Here is a 16,767-nt window from a genome sequence, read left to right as displayed (position 1 = left end):
TGTCAATGATTAACTTTTAGTGATGAATAACATAAGAAGATATTTAATGTTAGGGGTGATAATATACCAAAAATGATAAAAAAAAAAATAGACAATTTGTGTATTCATTAAAGTTTATAAAGATGGAATTTCTATTTTTATAATAATAATAATAATAATAATGTATGCTTGTGTAAATGTTTGTATGTATCAATATGCGATTTGATAAAAAAAAAACTAGCTTCGTCAACAGAGGTCCATGTGGTCAACTCGCAGGTTTCCTAAAACACCCCTCACCAAAAGAAAAAAAGAAAAAAGAAAAAGAAAAAGAAAACATATACACGGAACATACAATTATTACACACTCTTAAACCCTTTAACTTTCAAAGCCAATTGCTTTTCTTCACGTAGATATACATATGCTGTGTGCTACGAGATTCTTCCAAACCAATAATACTAAATGGCTTTTCATTCGATTCTGTGCTCTCCTTTCAATCTGATTCTCACTATTTTCGTGCTCTTTTCTTGTTGTTTTGGTCTCTGTTATACTTATGACCAACCGGGTTACAACACCTTCACTGTCTCCAGCTTTAGCTACCCTCAGACAACGCTCAGGCCCTTCGATTTGCGCTATATTAGAGGTGTGTGAGCCATTTCTCAATGACCCTTTTGAGTATCTGATTCAATTATCTGGGTTTTTTGTTGTTGCTCTTTTTCAGTGGCGTTTGAACTAATTCTCAATTACCCCTTCGAGAATTTGGCTCATAAGTTTGGTTTTTCTTTGATTGTTGAAGGATTATGGGGTGTAAAGATCAATGGGTTTTCGTCAAAATTTGGAATTTCGTGAAGGATTAATGGAATACGTAGAATTTTTTTAATATTATGGTTGTTGTTTTGTGTATATGTAATCAATGTTACAATTCTTGTTTTTTTAAGAATTAACTGGCTGCAAAAATTGTGGGGTACCTATATTTAATGGGTTATGGACAAAATTTGATCTTTGCTAATAAAATTCATGAAATTTGAATTTTTTTTTTTTTTTGGTCTTATTTGCTGATGTAGTTGGTATAATATATTCTTTATGTTTTACATGTTGTAGTGCTAGCAGAGGTGAAATATACGTAACAGTCACTGAGAATGTTTTTGTTCTGGCAACAAAAATTGACGAACTGATTGCAGAGTATATCATAACTTCATCTGAGATGAGGTCATATATAAGACAAATTTAATGTTTATACTAGGTTCGGAGATAATAATTTTAGAATCAACATTTGGTCGGTATGTAACCATGTTTTGGTGCTGCGTGACAGTATGTCTTAGTATCAGAGTTAATTTGGTCCTGTGTGCCTGTGACACAGTGATATTGGTACCAGAGTCATTTTTAATTTTGAGGGTTTTCATGACCTTGTTGATTGTTTCATCATTATCAAGTTTTATATTTCCTTTTTCTTTTCAAATGCAATAAGGAATGGGTTTTGCTTCAGATGTTTTCACTTTGTTTCTTTTGTCAATACCTCCTTACTTCTATTGGGTTGAAGTATTTACCTACTTCCTGTTATTGAATTTAAAAAAGATATTTGTTTGTATCATGGTTAGATTTATGTGTTCAATCTGTCAATTCTCAATTACAAAGGCAAGATATTGACTTACTCAAGATGCAAATGCTAAGATGTGTTCTTTTGAAAAATCTACATTTTGTACAGTAGCTCATTGATCTTGCTGTTTTGCCTTGTTCCAGTTGATTTGCCATTGTGGTTCTCTTCATTATCTATTTCATTGAGCTCGGATGTAGACCTTGTAAGTATGCTCATCTAGTTTATAGAGTTAATAGGATCTGTTTTTTATTCCAACATCTATTTATTATAAGTTTTTATCAATTACTTGTCTTTTGATGTTTCTGTTGGACATGTAACTTCTTCCATAAGAAACAGCGTATCCCATACACTTGTCTAATAGCTGATTCTGAAATTGAAGCTTGTTTTCTTGTTATTAAGTTTTTTGAATTCCATCATGTTCCAATATATCTTGTGCCTTTGTACTCTTCTTTTGTCCTAAAATAGAAATCAGAGGTCTGCTCCAAAAATTTTCCTTTAAAATGTACAGAATTGCGTTGAATCAATTATCAACTTAATGCGTTATGAGTAATTTGCCTCCCTCATTTGCTTATAGTCCAATTTGTTTGCAGGATGCTGCTAGCTTAAGGAAGACTCCTGAAAGCGCACTGCCAATAATTTGCTTCAGAGATGGCAGTCCCCCACTGCCAGATGTCTCAAACACTTCTCTAAAAGATCTAGGTACTTCAGATGAAAGTGGTTGAATTTCTTCAACTGAATCTTAATTAAATACATCTATTCATCCACTTGAATTTATTCAACTCTGCTTGTGGGCTGTGGCTTTGCTTAGTGTCATATATTTTGTTCACAGCTGATCCCAAGCCTGAGAAATGGAGGGCTGCAGTAGGTCGATGGCCAACGTAAATTTTAGTCACTCCATTCTGAATGGTTGGCCAACCCCAAAATTTTGGGACTAAGGATTTTTTGTTGTTGTTGTTCATCCACTTGAATCTTGTTTTTCCATTCCAGTTTATAGGCTTTATATTCTTTGAGGTCATGCTTTGAGCCAATATGCATATGCAAATACTTAATATGAAAACAACCTGACAGTTACCATGGGACCACCAAAATTAATTTTCTTTTCATCTAATAGGGCTTAATGACTGAGTATTCTGCTTGCTGCTTTATGAAAATAGTTTTTCTCAAATTACTTACCATTTGTAACAGTTTCTTTGGGTTAGGGAACACCCAAATTAGCTGCTTTTAAAACTCTTTCTTTTTGCCTATTTGCTTTTGGTTTTGAATCAATTAAGAATTCTGGTCGACTTATTTTTCCTTCTGGTAACCAGTCTAACCAGAGTATCTTTGCCAGCAGTTTAAAAAAAAATTCTTCTGTTGTAGTGTTAGTTCCCATCTCTAATTATTCGTTTGGAGGAATACAAGCTTTTCAGAAGGTGGAGCAGTGTTTTCCTATGCAGAAAAATATCACAATGAAGTTGACAAATGAGCAGGTCAATCTCAATCTCATTTACTTATTATTGTACATTTCTTTTTGGATGCTTGAATAAAATGTTCACACTATATTTGTCTTTTTTAATAAGTCTGACTGACATGGTGTCATGGTTTTCCACTTACGATAATCCATGATTACTGTCAGGTGGTTTTTTGTCTTTTATATACATACTTTGTAAAGGGTGATTCATTTGGTGCAAGGAATATTTCAGAATTTATATATATTCTGGTTGATAGCAATAATATTTATGAAGTTGTTCTTTAGATATCTCCAGGAGCTTGGTATTTTGGTCTTTTCAATGGCATTGGACGTACAAGGACACAATCAAAGATGGTATAGTTTTTTCCCCTTCAGTTTTACAATTTTTGTCAACTTCTTTTCTCAAAGGCTGCTAGTAATGCTGCTTTGTATCTGATTATATCGCGTGAAGGAAAATACTTTAGTTAAATAGCAGTTCTTTTTATATTTTCTTCTAATACATATAAATCCCATCCAAGAATGGAAGTTTTTAATGCTTGTGATCTCTATGAGGAAGCCATTCTTATTAATGAAAACTTTGTTAGGAGGAAAGCTGCGGTAATGATAGTTACTGCAAAGTTTGAAGCTGATGATCTGTTTGTTCGTAATAAGATCAAATGGCATTTAATCTATCGTACCAAAAGTTCTTATATTATTGTGTGAATTGTGAAGCCCATGAATTCTTTCTACAGGTTTATATCTGAAAAAAAATCAGCTGGCTCTACAAGCTTTACCATTCTAAAGTTTGTTCTAAATTTCAATGAATAAAGAATTACCATGGTGTCATAGTGTTGTACACCTTAAATATTGCTGACTTTTTTTCCTTTAGCTTTTTGCAGTCTACCTTGTTTCACTTCCTCATTGAAGAGTCTTGATATCAAGTTTCTGGACAGTCATGAATAATGCAATCATTTGAAAATTTAAACTATAGCTACTGCTCTGATAATTGCAGATTGTCCGAGGCCCGGCATATGCCTTTAGTGCCAACATTACTGTGGAAGGATGTACAACCCCAACAATGTGGGGCCAGTACTGCAACCAAACAGTTGATACACTCTCATGTGTTCCATCTGCAGGAAATATTTCGGTAGCCAATTCATACAACCAAACAAGTAAAAATGTGGTTTCCTGCAAAAATAGTTTAGAAACTTCTTGCCTTGGTGATGGTGAGCAAAAAGTATACTCCTTGGAGGTAATGGGAGTGGCTGAAGAGTTAACCATTATGGCAATGAATATTAGATTGAATGTAACGGCAACAAATAATTCTGGGAATTTTATTGGAGTTAATTTAATGTGCTTTGTTCGGCATGGTGCAATTCCTTCAGCGGCACTGCATGATTATAATTCTAGTAACATAAGTAAAGCCCCTTTGTCAATTCGCTCACCAAAGGTTGGTCGTTGGTATATTTCCATTTTACCTGGTAATATTTCTAAAGAACTTGGAGGGACTCAAAACTCAAATACAAAAGTTTGCTATTCCATGGAATCACAACTGCTTGAATGTCCCATAGGGAAGGCTGGATCAAATTGTACATGGGAACGATTTGTCCTTCAGGTGAGATTGTTAATGAGAATGTGTTTTCTGTCAGTCTTCCTCTATTAAATTTGTGTCTTTAATATGAAAAGCTGGTATAATAGGATGAGAATTTGTTTATACAACTTGTAACTGGGTATATGAAGGGGCACTTGTATCTCTTCAATGAGTTCCCATCTGGGCCCATTTTCTTAGATGATTAGAAAATGCTTTGTTAAGAATGTTTGCGTATAAAGCATGAAATGGCTTATAATGCCAAAATATAATGATCATACAGGAAATTATTATAAACAGAATAGGATCAGGATTCTGGCATGCAGATTTCACATTGGAAATATCACCTTTCATATTAGTTTCTTTCGTTTATATTAAGTTGATGAACAACTCATGCCTGTAGTGTCTTCTCTTTTCTTGATGCTTGAAGAGACTTATTCGCAGGAATAACTTATTGACAAGCTGAGAATGGTTGTCTGCAGACGATACTCAGGAGAGGTTCAAGCCCCTTTGAATCTTATTATTTGCCAGTCAGTGAAAAAGTATTATCAAAGTCAGCCAATTTCCCTCTTGAACCCCTTCTAAGTAACTCCTCATATGGTGAAAAACCAGATGACATTTGGACTTACTTTCTGTCGGAAATTCCTCATGGTGCAGCTGGAGGAAATATACACATCCAACTAACATCAGATACAGAGATAAATTATGAAGTATATGCTAGATTTGGTGGATTGCCATCTATTGATATATGGGACTATTTTTATGCAAATAGTACAAGAAGTAGTGATGGCTCCATGTTTTTCATGATGAATAATTCAAGCAAAGAAAAGGTTGATTTTTATATTTTATACGCTAGAGAAGGAATTTGGGGTTTTGGATTGAGACATCTTAACACTAGTAGTAGTGCTTCCAAAGATGAGATAATCATGTCTATTTCGCTCGAAAGATGCCCCAAAAGCTGCTCCTCTCATGGTGAATGCAGAGTTGCTTTTGATGCAAGTGGATTAACATCATACAGGTCTTATATTCAGCCTAAACCCTTATTCTTTTTACTTTATCTATATTATTCCTCTTTTGGTGGACATTATACATGGCATTGTTTGCTTACTCTCTTTTCCCAAAAGCATTATTACTGTTATGATTTTGGTGCTGACTTATAGAGAATCAAATATTGCTCGTCTTATTTAAGTTTTCTCACTTTTGTAATTGGGTACTTTTTTCCTTTCCTCAGCTTCTGCGCCTGTGATCGAAGGCATGGAGGCTTTGACTGTGGAATTGAAATTGTATCACATCAAGGTAAATGCTGATACAAAGTAATTTAAGATGATGTTTTTGTAATTGGTCTTTGATATATATGTTGTTAATATTTCCTTGTCTGTTATTGGTAAATTTTTCACCCCCTTATGTTGTACAACCATTTTGCTAAACTTTCAGCCAGTTGTTAACCAGCACCTTAATTGGTAAAGCAAGGAAATAAATCCCTATAAAAAAAAAGAAGAGTAAAGGCTGATGGCCAATCTGAAAAATCAATATATATATATATATATATTCCGACTGTCCTTCCAAGGGGAAGTTGCTAAAATTTTCTAATTTTGACCCTTAAAATTTTCCGAGTTGCGGTCACTTTTGATACTACTGTGTAGTTTTTTAGTCTTCAAAAAAGTTGTAATCATTTGGTCCAGTTTTCTGGTATTCTAGATGGCCACTTTCTTTTCTTAAAAGGTTTGTGATCTAAAAATTTTGGTCTTCAATTTCGAGACATTGACCCCTGAATTGTCTGATCCAGTTTCCTGTTAGTCACATTCTGGTTTACAAAAAAAAAAAAAAAAAATCTATTTGCATATGAATTTTAAGCCAGAAGTTAGTATCCTGATATTCAATGGTTTTTACTAGATTCTCTTGCCTAAAAACTGCTGTAGGGCATATATGGCAATCGTTTTGTCTTATTGCGTCAAATGCGGCTGCTGTACTTCCTGCTTTTTGGGCCCTTCGACAGAAGGTAATGCTTTTACCTTATTTTTGGATTAGATTGAAACAATTAAGAACTTCTAACAACAGAGAGTAGTGATAGGTTTTGTTGTATGTCAGAATCTTACCATTTGGTTATGCAACAATATCACTGGTCTTTCATAATGTTATGATGGCTGCATGACTTGTGTATGCTTCTGTAGTTTCCCAACGTATAGTGCTGTTATAAGACTTTTTAACTTTAAATTCGAGCATAAATTAGTGGAAGATGTTTACTCTAATAAAGACAGACAATAGAAAACTCTTGGTCAAGGGTGAAGTGTAAGGTCATGGATGCATTTCCTTACAGGGGGGAAAAATGAAAACAAAAAAAGTTTTGAAACGAAGTAGAGATTAGTGACATTGTATAAATCTCAAGGAGGTCAATGATATGTCCAGTGATATCATGGGAAGTTATTCACAACTCATATATGTACAAACTGATTGAGCGATTAGGGAATGTTCAAGCAATCTCAATCAGCCTACAGATTTTTTTTGACCTCTTATTACCAAGTTGACAATATCTTGTTTTATTCAGGCATTAGCAGAGTGGGTGGTGTACACAGCTAGCGGAATTTTTAGTGGCTTGTATCATGCTTGTGATGTAGGCACATGGTGTTTATTAACCTTTAATGACTTACAGGTATGAATTATTCCTGCATTATTTCTCTTTTTCCAGGAACTTTAGTTTCTAACAGCTTTAGGTTTAGAAAGATTTATTCATTTATTAGGTTGTACAACCTGTGCAAGGCATTTCAAATTTAGGGGTCTATATGCCTTTAAAGTTGAAAAACAAAAAAAAGACAACAATGGACACCAAAAGCCTGCAATCCATTCGGAACAATGTCAATACATCCAATGGCAAAGCCACAAGTAGACAGGGGCATGGCCCCATCAAATGTTTGATAGGATCTTTGGATACATGTGATACTCCAAAATGTTACTTAAAAGATATTGAACATGTACCTCCCCCCCCCCCCAAGAACGTATATATGCTCACGTGCCACAAACTGCAAAACATTTTATGCACCACATGTGAGAGAGAGAGAGAGAGAGAGAGAGAGAGATTCTATTAACATTGTTATACCTGTGCCAAATCCAGTAGCTTTCACTGTTTTCCAGTTTCCAGCTTATTGCTGCAAAGGCTAATGTAGTGAATCCTGCTAGCAGAAACATCCAGCGGAACCGTCTAAAAAGTGTCTTGATAAGATTTTGGACCCATACCTTAAGGGTTTGCCAACTGCAGCAATCAACATCCTCATCTTAGAAGAGAAAGTGGAATGGATTATCCATCACAGATAGTTGTGTGTTTCATCAGTTCAAGCACACAAGTGACTCTGTAGCGTGTGTACCATATAATAATATAAATAAATATCTAATGCGTGTACCATTATATAATTAAAACTTCATGATTGGTCAGGAAAAGAACCCACCTGCCAAGCATACGAAAATCAAACCCAATTGAAAAGGAGAATGACCTATACTTAGTCAAGAGCTCTATCAACCATCCAATAAGAAGACCCAAAGCTCCAATTGCTATCACAATAATAATATTGGAAGGCCTGCAGTTGGCATAGTTAAATTCCAACAATAATTTTATTAACTCTTATATTATATGTATTAGAACAATGTCTACCAGCATCAATTACCTGGTTGCCTTTGTTTTAGCCATGAGGGCAGTAAGGATAGCTACAGCTGTGTGAATAGCCCTCTTAAAAACTTCATCAATGGTAGCTAGGTACACAAAAGTACTCACCACAGCCATGAAAGAGAGCCAAAAGTCCATAAACTGAAAAAATTTTCATTTGACAAATCAATACTATCTCATGTTAAAGTTGTTGAGAGACAGAGAGATTTAAAATAACATGATAGAAAATTTACAACATTTTACAAAATTTGGATCACTTTTGCTAAAAACCCAATTCTCTAAGCACCTCAAGTGAGAATGTATTTGGTTGAGGAACCAAGAATTTATAACTAGAACTACACACACATATGTATTTATGTATTTACCTATGTATTCATACAGGCATGTACATAATATATTGCATACCATTTGCTAAGGGTGTTCATTACTGTGGTCAAGCAACGACATAGTCGGTTTCTCCAAAATAAAAAATACAACCACACCAGAAAGTTTAGAAAGCCGAGGTCAGCTGTGGTGGTTTACACAGTCAGTGCAATCAGCCAATTTCCGTGATAGGAAAAAAAGATTTTTTATTTTTATTTTTTTTACAGATCAGCAGAGGTCAGACTACTTTTTAAGTGGTGGTGGAGGTTGATGGTGGCTGAGCATGTGGATCTCTAGGCTTGGGTTGTTAGCAATGAGACTCACTGATCTGTTGCGGTCGATCTGAGCTTGGTTTGGGGAAAACGCCAATCTGTGGCAAATGTGTGGTCGTGTTAGGTGGAGAGTGATACAAAACACCAGCCAGGAGGAGAGCCTGAGTGGCAATATATATAAGGCAGTTGGTGGGATTTCTGTCGGCTTTTCAAACACCTTACTGATGACCACACCAACCGCTGTCAGTTTTGTAAGAATAGCCACTGACCACTGCCAGAAGTGATCGGTCTGGTGCGGTCGTAGTCTGTGTGGTTGAAGCTGCAGTTTTCTTGAACACCCATTGCCCTTCTATGAGCAGTATCAAAACAGTATAATATAGAAACTTCAATCAAAGAATGAATTGAAAACTCAATCTGAAACAAAAATAAGGGAAGTTGAAAATAGTCCATGCACAAAATTGGTAGGATCATACATCTGTGCTAATGCTTCTTAATAAATGTGAAGAAAAGTATACAAAGATGGAGAAAGATGAAGCTTTTTTCATGATACTTATGGTTTTTTCACTTCTAATTTGGAAAAAGCTAACATGACATCTACGTTATGAAATTTATAAGAATGAGAAATTAATGAGTATCTTGGGATAATAATGTTCTAAAACTACATGATTAGTATGTGTTTAGATGATCTTATTTTCATTGGCTCATTTTTGTTTAAAAAATAAGCAGTTTAAAAATACAGTTGTAACTAGAAAATAGTGATGATTTTAAAAGTTGCTTTTAGCCAAATAAACAAAATAACCTAGAAAATAAGCTCATCCAAGTAGAGCCAAAATCAACAACTTTAAAGTTTTCTACAGAAATTTTTTCCTATTTTGGGTTTTGTTTTTGGGGGGGGGGGGGGGGGGGNAAAAAAAAAAAAAAAAAAAGGTGGGAACAAACCTTATGAAGAAGATTTTACAATAAACTGCTGTAGTTGTTGATGCAGTTAAAAGTGTCTTATTAGACCTAACTTTTACAGTAACTAATTTCGCTAGGAATTCAATTCCCCCTCACTTCCTCGTCCCTAGAATTTTGCCGGGTCAACTCATAATTTCCATTTGGGAGACTTTGATTCTCGCTATTTACAATATTTGCTTTTGAGCAAAGAAAAAAGAAGGAAGACGTATATATGCTCACGTGCCACAAACTGCAAAACATTTTATGCACCACATGTGAGAGAGAGAGAGAGAGAGAGAGAGAGAGATTCTATTAACATTGTTATACCTGTGCCAAATCCAGTAGCTTTCACTGTTTTCCAGTTTCCAGCTTATTGCTGCAAAGGCTAATGTAGTGAATCCTGCTAGCAGAAACATCCAGCGGAACCGTCTAAAAAGTGTCTTGATAAGATTTTGGACCCATACCTTAAGGGTTTGCCAACTGCAGCAATCAACATCCTCATCTTAGAAGAGAAAGTGGAATGGATTATCCATCACAGATAGTTGTGTGTTTCATCAGTTCAAGCACACAAGTGACTCTGTAGCGTGTGTACCATATAATAATATAAATAAATATCTAATGCGTGTACCATTATATAATTAAAACTTCATGATTGGTCAGGAAAAGAACCCACCTGCCAAGCATACGAAAATCAAACCCAATTGAAAAGGAGAATGACCTATACTTAGTCAAGAGCTCTATCAACCATCCAATAAGAAGACCCAAAGCTCCAATTGCTATCACAATAATAATATTGGAAGGCCTGCAGTTGGCATAGTTAAATTCCAACAATAATTTTATTAACTCTTATATTATATGTATTAGAACAATGTCTACCAGCATCAATTACCTGGTTGCCTTTGTTTTAGCCATGAGGGCAGTAAGGATAGCTACAGCTGAATATTTTTTTTTTTTTTTTTTTTGGGAAATAGGTTTTGTTCTTTAGATATTGATTTGTATTTGCATAGGTAGGATTAAAGAACCACGCCAGGGCTGGAATGTTATTATTTCAGGGAGAGAATAGGACACATACAAAGATGAAGTATTGGTCATTGTAATCTTAAGGGTTTGACAACATATATTTTCTTGTACTTTTTTTTTAAAGGCTTAATAACAGAAGCAGCATTGATTTGATTAATCTTGTATTGTGGGTTTGTTTCTTATGAGTTTTAGTTTAAAAAAATAGTTTTAAACTAAAATTTAATATGAATTTTCTTTTTTCTTCAATCTGATCGTATTCCCCACCCCCTCTTCTCTCTCTCTCTTTTTTCTTTTTTTCTTTTTTCTTTTTTTTTTTAAAAAAAAAGGTCTGCACAACACTCCCTTTCCTTTTTCTTTTTTTTTTCTTTTTTGGGGTGGGGGCAAAGTCCTTTTTATTTAATAAGAGACAGAGACTGACTTTCGACAATAACCAGTCACTCACATACATCCACATCTTCGTTAATGGCCAGCCTTATTGCTTAATAATAAGCCCTTGCAAACTCCACTAAATGAGAGACTTCCTTTTTTGTTCATGCCGACCACGCTTTAACCCCTGTGATTCCTTACTCACCTTGATTTTGACTTATATTGAAGTGGGGGTCTATATCAAGGAACTACTTTCTTTTTTTTCTTGCTCGTCATTTTTGGTATGAGACCTCCAAAAAATTGGGAAGAAGAAATATAATTTTAAGCTTAAAAAATAACAATAAATTTATGTTGACTTTGTTATAGAATTTCCGTATGAAAATAGGTTTAACTTTCTCTCTCTAATGAGTGAGTTTAAACTAAAGATGGGATTTAAATCACATATACATGGAACACCATAAAAAATATTATTATCACTTGCTGGAACTCACCGTAAAATTCTGAAGACATTGAGTTAATATAAAACAAACAAAGAACTCTAGTGAAGGAAGGTGAACTTTTGGGATTTGTCCTTTTACTGAATTTCTGAAGTACCAAAGAAGTTGTGCACTATAAGAGCATATTGGCATTGGGGGTTGTGAAAACCCTCCAAATTGTAAATTTATAGCATCAAAATCATAAAAGTGTACATTATCCGGAAATCTAATTGTGAAAGATTTACAATTGTGCTACAATACCATCTTATAAATAAGATGGTACTATAGCAAGATGGTATTTTAAAAAAAAAAAAAAAATTTATTCGGTTTTGGGTTTTATTTGGGTATTAGGTTATATTATTTTATTGTGTTATATGGTAAAATAAAAGTTGAGATTTCTTTTTTTACAAATTGTTATAGTGGCAAATTATCATTGATTCTCATTTGAGCCATTCACTAATATCAATTTTTGTTAAAAAAATTTATAACTTTGCATTTTCCACCGAGTAAAGACCCTTTTGGTAAGAAAGTTAGGAAAATGAAATAATAGAAAATTAGTATATGTTTCTTTTGTTGTGTAGAAAAGAAAAATGGAATGAAAGAAATAGTAATTTATAAATATTTATTATTATATCCCTATTATTATCACCCATTCTCTTTAAGTGAACCTTTGGATGGCAACAAGCATCCAGCGTTTTGTGCTGGGATCTCATGTACTGTTCACAAACACACAAACCTCTTTTTTCTAGTAAAACTTTCATTAAAATGAGTTACACAGCACTATCTACACATTTAAAAATTATTTTGCTATAATATTTTTAATAACAAACAGTATTTAAACAGACCCTAAGTCTAAACAAAACATACTTTTTTCTCTCTCTCTCTCCTTTTACCTTTTTCTTAAAGTGACTGCACCCAAACACACGCAGTTGTTCACTTTTGACTATGCATGTGGGTACAAAATGTCGCAAAAAGGTGCCGATTTCTAAAGAGGAGAACATTCTAGACTAGCAAAATTGCTGATGGAAAAAATAAAATTATAATTATGTAATGTAAAGTACTAATAGTAATAGCTGATCTTTGATATTCCCTTCCTTCAAATCAAAGTACAACTGGAACACGGAAAAATATGTTCTGGACCCAAAAAAAACGCGTCTTGTTTTTTCTTTTTTTTTGGAGTCTTCTTCTTCCTGCTGCCCTGTTCGGGTCAACCTCAAAAAACACTATCATATGGAATGTAGCACCCAACCCCATGCATGAGTTTTTGAAGAATTACACAACTAGCTATCGTAATATTACCTAAATACAAATATAGCCCTTATCAATGTTCTTAGATTCCTTTGAGAAGAATCAAAACAATAAACACAATTCATCAAAAAGAAATACACACAAAGCTGGGAGGAAGTAGAGCACTTCCCCCATCTCAAACTAAAATTTCCTATTCACAAGCCAAATCTCATGAACAAATTATAAACAAATTCCCTAAATATTTTCAAGCAACAATTAAAACCTTTTTCCCGGCAATGTCTATGGATGCACTTCTTCAAGGTTATTGGCTTCATCCTACCGTGAACCATCCTGATTCAAATACTCAACTTGCTTGGTTCCCCCTGCTGGGTTTTCAATCTCTACTTAATTCCATTTATCCATCTCTAGTTCAAATGTGCATTCATTGACCCTTACTACTCGCACCTTAGGATCTTTTATACTACTTCCCTCATTGTTCTCTTATTGAAGTGCTCCTCATGGAATGGGATGAGAGTGAACGGACATCTGAAGCTGATACCTCTCTGTAATCCTTACGGATACTCCAGAGGATCTCTGCACACCTCCTCATGCTAGGCCGATTCTGTCTGCGTGGAGCCAAACATTGTAATGCTAGTTCTAGTATCTTTTCAATGGCTAAGTTATTTGCAGCATCACATTCCAGCCTTGGGTCCAATGTTGTAATAGCTTCTCCATCAGTGAACTTCTTCATGGCCTGAACTTGACATCAAGTCGCATTAGGGAAAAGAAAAGAATTTTCTTTCTTTTGTAAAATTTAATCAACCTATCCAGTTAAAAGAAGGGATGGTAGAGTTGGAAAATTGTTGCAAAGACTAGGTGGGAGACATTTGATGGATGTGTGAACACAATCATATGGATTTTTGTTAAACAGTCAAGAACTTACGTTTACTCCCTTTCCACAGAAAGTTACAGATTAAAACGGGTAGTGACCAAAAAAAAAGATAGAAAAAAAAATCATACCCATTTTGCCGTTATCCGCTCCTTGAGTTCTCGTTTTGGTTCAATTGGACGTCTGCCTGTGACTAGCTCAACCAATAACACACCAAATGAATACACATCACTTTTCTCGGTAAGTTGATAGGTTCTGAGGTATTCAGGGTCCAGGTAGCCTGCAGTTCCTTTAACTTGGGTAGACACATGGGTAACACCTGAATCACTGTCAGCTGCCAGTCTAGCAAAACCAAAGTCGGCTACCTTGGCTCTAAAGTTTTCCGTGAGGAGAATGTTGGAAGATTTTATGTCTCTATGAATGATAGGGTGATCTGCAAGGGAATTGACAGAAAATCCTGTTGGATCTCTTGAAATAGATTCTACACTCTCAGGCAAACAACTTTAACTTTGACAAGACAAATGAATTAAGTCACCCCTAAAGGTATACCAGTATACATATGAAGATAGGTGATGGCATGGGCCACATCAATTGCAATATCTAGCCGTGCAGCAAGGTCCAGAATATTGCCATGAATACCTGCATTAGTTCTCCAATCAGATTACAGGAACTCAAGAACACACAAAGTGAGTGAAAGTAAAGCCACATGAAGAGAACTCACAATCCAAGTGTTCTCTGAGGGTTCCATTGGGAACATACTCCACAACAACAATCCTTTCATCTCCATGCTCCAAATATCCATAAAACTTGACCAGATTCAAATGTTCCACCTGTGCCAGTGTTCGAATCTCACTCTGGAATTCCACTCCCAAATGCTTATCATATACACTCTGCAAAGAAAGGCAAGAAAGTACTTGTTAAAGATCTATGTCACACATTTGTTGACTTAAATGTGAAGCCCCATAAGTTTGTGTCAGACCCAGAAAATGGAATTATCCTAAACAACTTTCACCGAACCTTCTTAGCACGTTTTACTGCAACTAAGGTTCCATCTTCAAGTCTCCCCCTGAAGACTGTCCCAAACCCGCCTTGTCCAATCTTAAAAGATGGGGAGAAATTCCTCGTGGCCTTGAGGATTTCCTCTATGTTGAATTTTACGCTCCCGGGCTCCCGCTCATGTGTTGAGTTATTTGCACTAGCATAGACCCCTCGATTGGAACCACGTTTTCTCTCACTAGCAGCTCTTAAAGCATCCACTGCAGCTAAGAAAGCAAAAGATAAAATAGTTCATTGAAACATCCCACAAATGCAAATGAATATTGATTTAACATAGCACTCACAAATCCATATTGTTCATCAAATATGCCAGCAACAAAACAATGAGCAAACAAAAAGCTAATACTAGTTCCTTGTGGATTCTCACCGTATAATTTTTTTTCTTAAAAAAACCAAATAAAGGTAACACAATGCACAAAACTCCCACTTTTGTGGAATTTGGGAGAGGCGATTGTCAGGCAACCTTACCACCACCACCCACCCCCACCACCACGGGCAAACCTATAACCATTTGCTTTGGTGGACAGCACTTGCCATAGCACCAAGACTCAACCCTCTCACAATTGAGAATTCTGGGACTAAATATATATCTCTCTCTCTGCCTGTCTGATTTAACAATTTTCATAAATTGAGAGTCAACTACTTATTTTCGATAGATGGAGAGCTTATCACAAATGATTTGAGCGAGTTTGGCTATGTATGATAAATGAATAAAGCAAGCTGGTCAACTCAGGTTTTAAACGATAAATTATTGATTATCTCAAAAGCTCAAGCTGAATGGGCGGTACGGTGGAGACAGGATTTGAATCCAGACAGACATCCTCTGATACCATGATAAATTATCCATTGTTCCAGGAAAATGTCAATTGAATAATTTAATCTAACAATAAACATAAAAGTTTTGAATTAAAAACAACAAACAAATAATAGTTTTTATATTTCTCAGCTCTCACAGTATTCTCAGCAACCAATACAAACTTCCGGATTCGGATCATGAAGATCCAAAACCGGTAAAAGCTGTGAATTAAATTTGACTCTGTTTCTTTTGACCATAAATAGTAGAAGTTGGAGAGAAAATGGAAGTCAGTGTTTAGTTTACCAGGTTTGAATTCGTCAGAGTCAGCGAAGCTCTTAGTGGAGCTCCTAGTATCCACCGGAGGAGTGAAGCAGGAGACGAATACTCCGGCGACGGAGCGTGCGGCGGAGGCGACGGAGCTCCTGGAACTGGTGGTGGAACTACGGGAGGTGGAGGTGTCGGAGTATACGGAGGCAGGCGAGTAGGGAACGCTCCTTGAGCCCGTCGAGCTAGTGTTCCGGCCACCGTACATTGAAGCCTTTTCAGAGAGAGAGAGAGAGAAAAGTAAATGTTGAGAGTTGGAGATATGGCGGGTAGTTGAGAGTTAAAGACTTTAGAGAGAGAGAGAGTCGGAGTTGAAGTTGAAGGAAGACTTTGATTTTTTTTTTTTTTTTTTTTTTATTATTATTTTTTAGGTGAGGTGTGGCTAACGTGCGCTTCAGGCGTAGGCTTCACTGGCCAGTTAACATTCAAGTATTCAGCGTATCATAAATAGGTTTTTTTTTTTCCCTCTCTTTTTCCTTTTTATAATTTGAAGCTGAAATTAGTAAATCTTTTAAGTTAGATTTTTTTTTTTTTTTTATATAATATAGTTTATTGGTGTTTTGTTTTTTAGAGGGAGTCAATCACTTTTGTGGGGGGACGAGGATCAAAGGTAGTTAATGGAGGCAATAAGGGTATATTCGAGGAGGGGAACTATACGGAGAGGACTTGTTTAACTAGTAAGGAGTTCAGGATGATGCTACTGATGACGATGCCAAAAGTTCCTACTTGACCTTGGGAAGGCCGAGAATCCAAAATGAAGGAAACATGGTGCAATCCTCGGGAAGACAAAGGTAAC

At 35.5% G+C, this 16,767-nt stretch overlaps 4 protein-coding genes across 7 annotated transcripts; 1 reads left to right on the top strand and 3 right to left on the bottom strand.

Annotated features, from left to right (window-relative positions):
• The first annotated feature begins 338 nt into the window (after positions 1-338).
• On the top strand, positions 339-7,558 carry LOC111999379 (uncharacterized). 3 transcript variants are annotated; one of them, XM_024031504.2, is made up of 10 exons: positions 340-620; positions 1,718-1,776; positions 2,165-2,273; positions 2,934-3,043; positions 3,310-3,378; positions 4,016-4,618; positions 5,074-5,609; positions 5,823-5,887; positions 6,511-6,590; positions 7,137-7,555. In XM_024031504.2, the coding sequence occupies exons 1-10, from the start codon at positions 440-442 to the stop codon at positions 7,245-7,247; spliced, it is 1,923 nt and encodes a 640-aa protein (XP_023887272.2). In that variant the 5' UTR covers positions 340-439; the 3' UTR covers positions 7,248-7,555. The 3 variants fall into 3 exon arrangements, with proteins under 3 accessions (XP_065629412.1, XP_023887272.2, XP_065629415.1); XM_065773343.1 differs by lacking the exon at positions 340-620 and adding an exon at positions 2,404-2,480 and having other exon boundaries at positions 2,149-2,273; positions 7,137-7,558; XM_065773340.1 differs by lacking the exon at positions 7,137-7,555 and having other exon boundaries at positions 339-620; positions 6,485-6,578.
• LOC136067673 (uncharacterized) lies at positions 7,539-9,229 on the bottom strand. The gene is made up of 5 exons (XM_065773854.1): positions 8,934-9,229; positions 8,248-8,387; positions 8,032-8,160; positions 7,686-7,838; positions 7,539-7,608 (listed from the first exon to the last, which is right to left on the bottom strand). Exons 2-5 carry the CDS (start codon positions 8,382-8,384, stop codon positions 7,539-7,541), a joined length of 489 nt encoding a protein of 162 aa, XP_065629926.1. The 5' UTR covers positions 8,385-8,387; positions 8,934-9,229.
• Positions 9,230-9,816: 587 nt separating this feature from the next.
• Positions 9,817-10,750, bottom strand: LOC136067445 (uncharacterized). The gene is made up of 4 exons (XM_065773334.1): positions 10,707-10,750; positions 10,491-10,619; positions 10,145-10,297; positions 9,817-10,067 (listed from the first exon to the last, which is right to left on the bottom strand). The coding sequence occupies exons 1-4, from the start codon at positions 10,727-10,729 to the stop codon at positions 9,920-9,922; spliced, it is 453 nt and encodes a 150-aa protein (XP_065629406.1). The 5' UTR covers positions 10,730-10,750; the 3' UTR covers positions 9,817-9,919.
• A 2,201-nt stretch (positions 10,751-12,951) lies between these two features.
• On the bottom strand, positions 12,952-16,276 carry LOC111999380 (calmodulin-binding receptor-like cytoplasmic kinase 2). Of its 2 annotated transcripts, none has more exons than XM_024031507.2 (6): positions 15,951-16,276; positions 14,813-15,051; positions 14,517-14,685; positions 14,345-14,434; positions 13,927-14,228; positions 12,952-13,660 (listed from the first exon to the last, which is right to left on the bottom strand). In XM_024031507.2, the coding sequence occupies exons 1-6, from the start codon at positions 16,177-16,179 to the stop codon at positions 13,397-13,399; spliced, it is 1,293 nt and encodes a 430-aa protein (XP_023887275.1). In that variant the 5' UTR covers positions 16,180-16,276; the 3' UTR covers positions 12,952-13,396. The 2 variants fall into 2 exon arrangements, with proteins under 2 accessions (XP_023887275.1, XP_023887274.1); XM_024031506.2 differs by having other exon boundaries at positions 14,813-15,057; positions 15,951-16,275.
• Positions 16,277-16,767: the final 491 nt, after the last annotated feature.

The sequence above is a fragment of the Quercus suber genome, unplaced genomic scaffold (assembly GCF_002906115.3).
Source record: "Quercus suber isolate HL8 unplaced genomic scaffold, Cork oak 2.0 scaffold_6, whole genome shotgun sequence".
In the NCBI taxonomy this organism is placed as follows: Eukaryota; Viridiplantae; Streptophyta; class Magnoliopsida; order Fagales; family Fagaceae; genus Quercus; species Quercus suber.
This window is presented reverse-complemented; position numbering and strand designations above follow the sequence as displayed.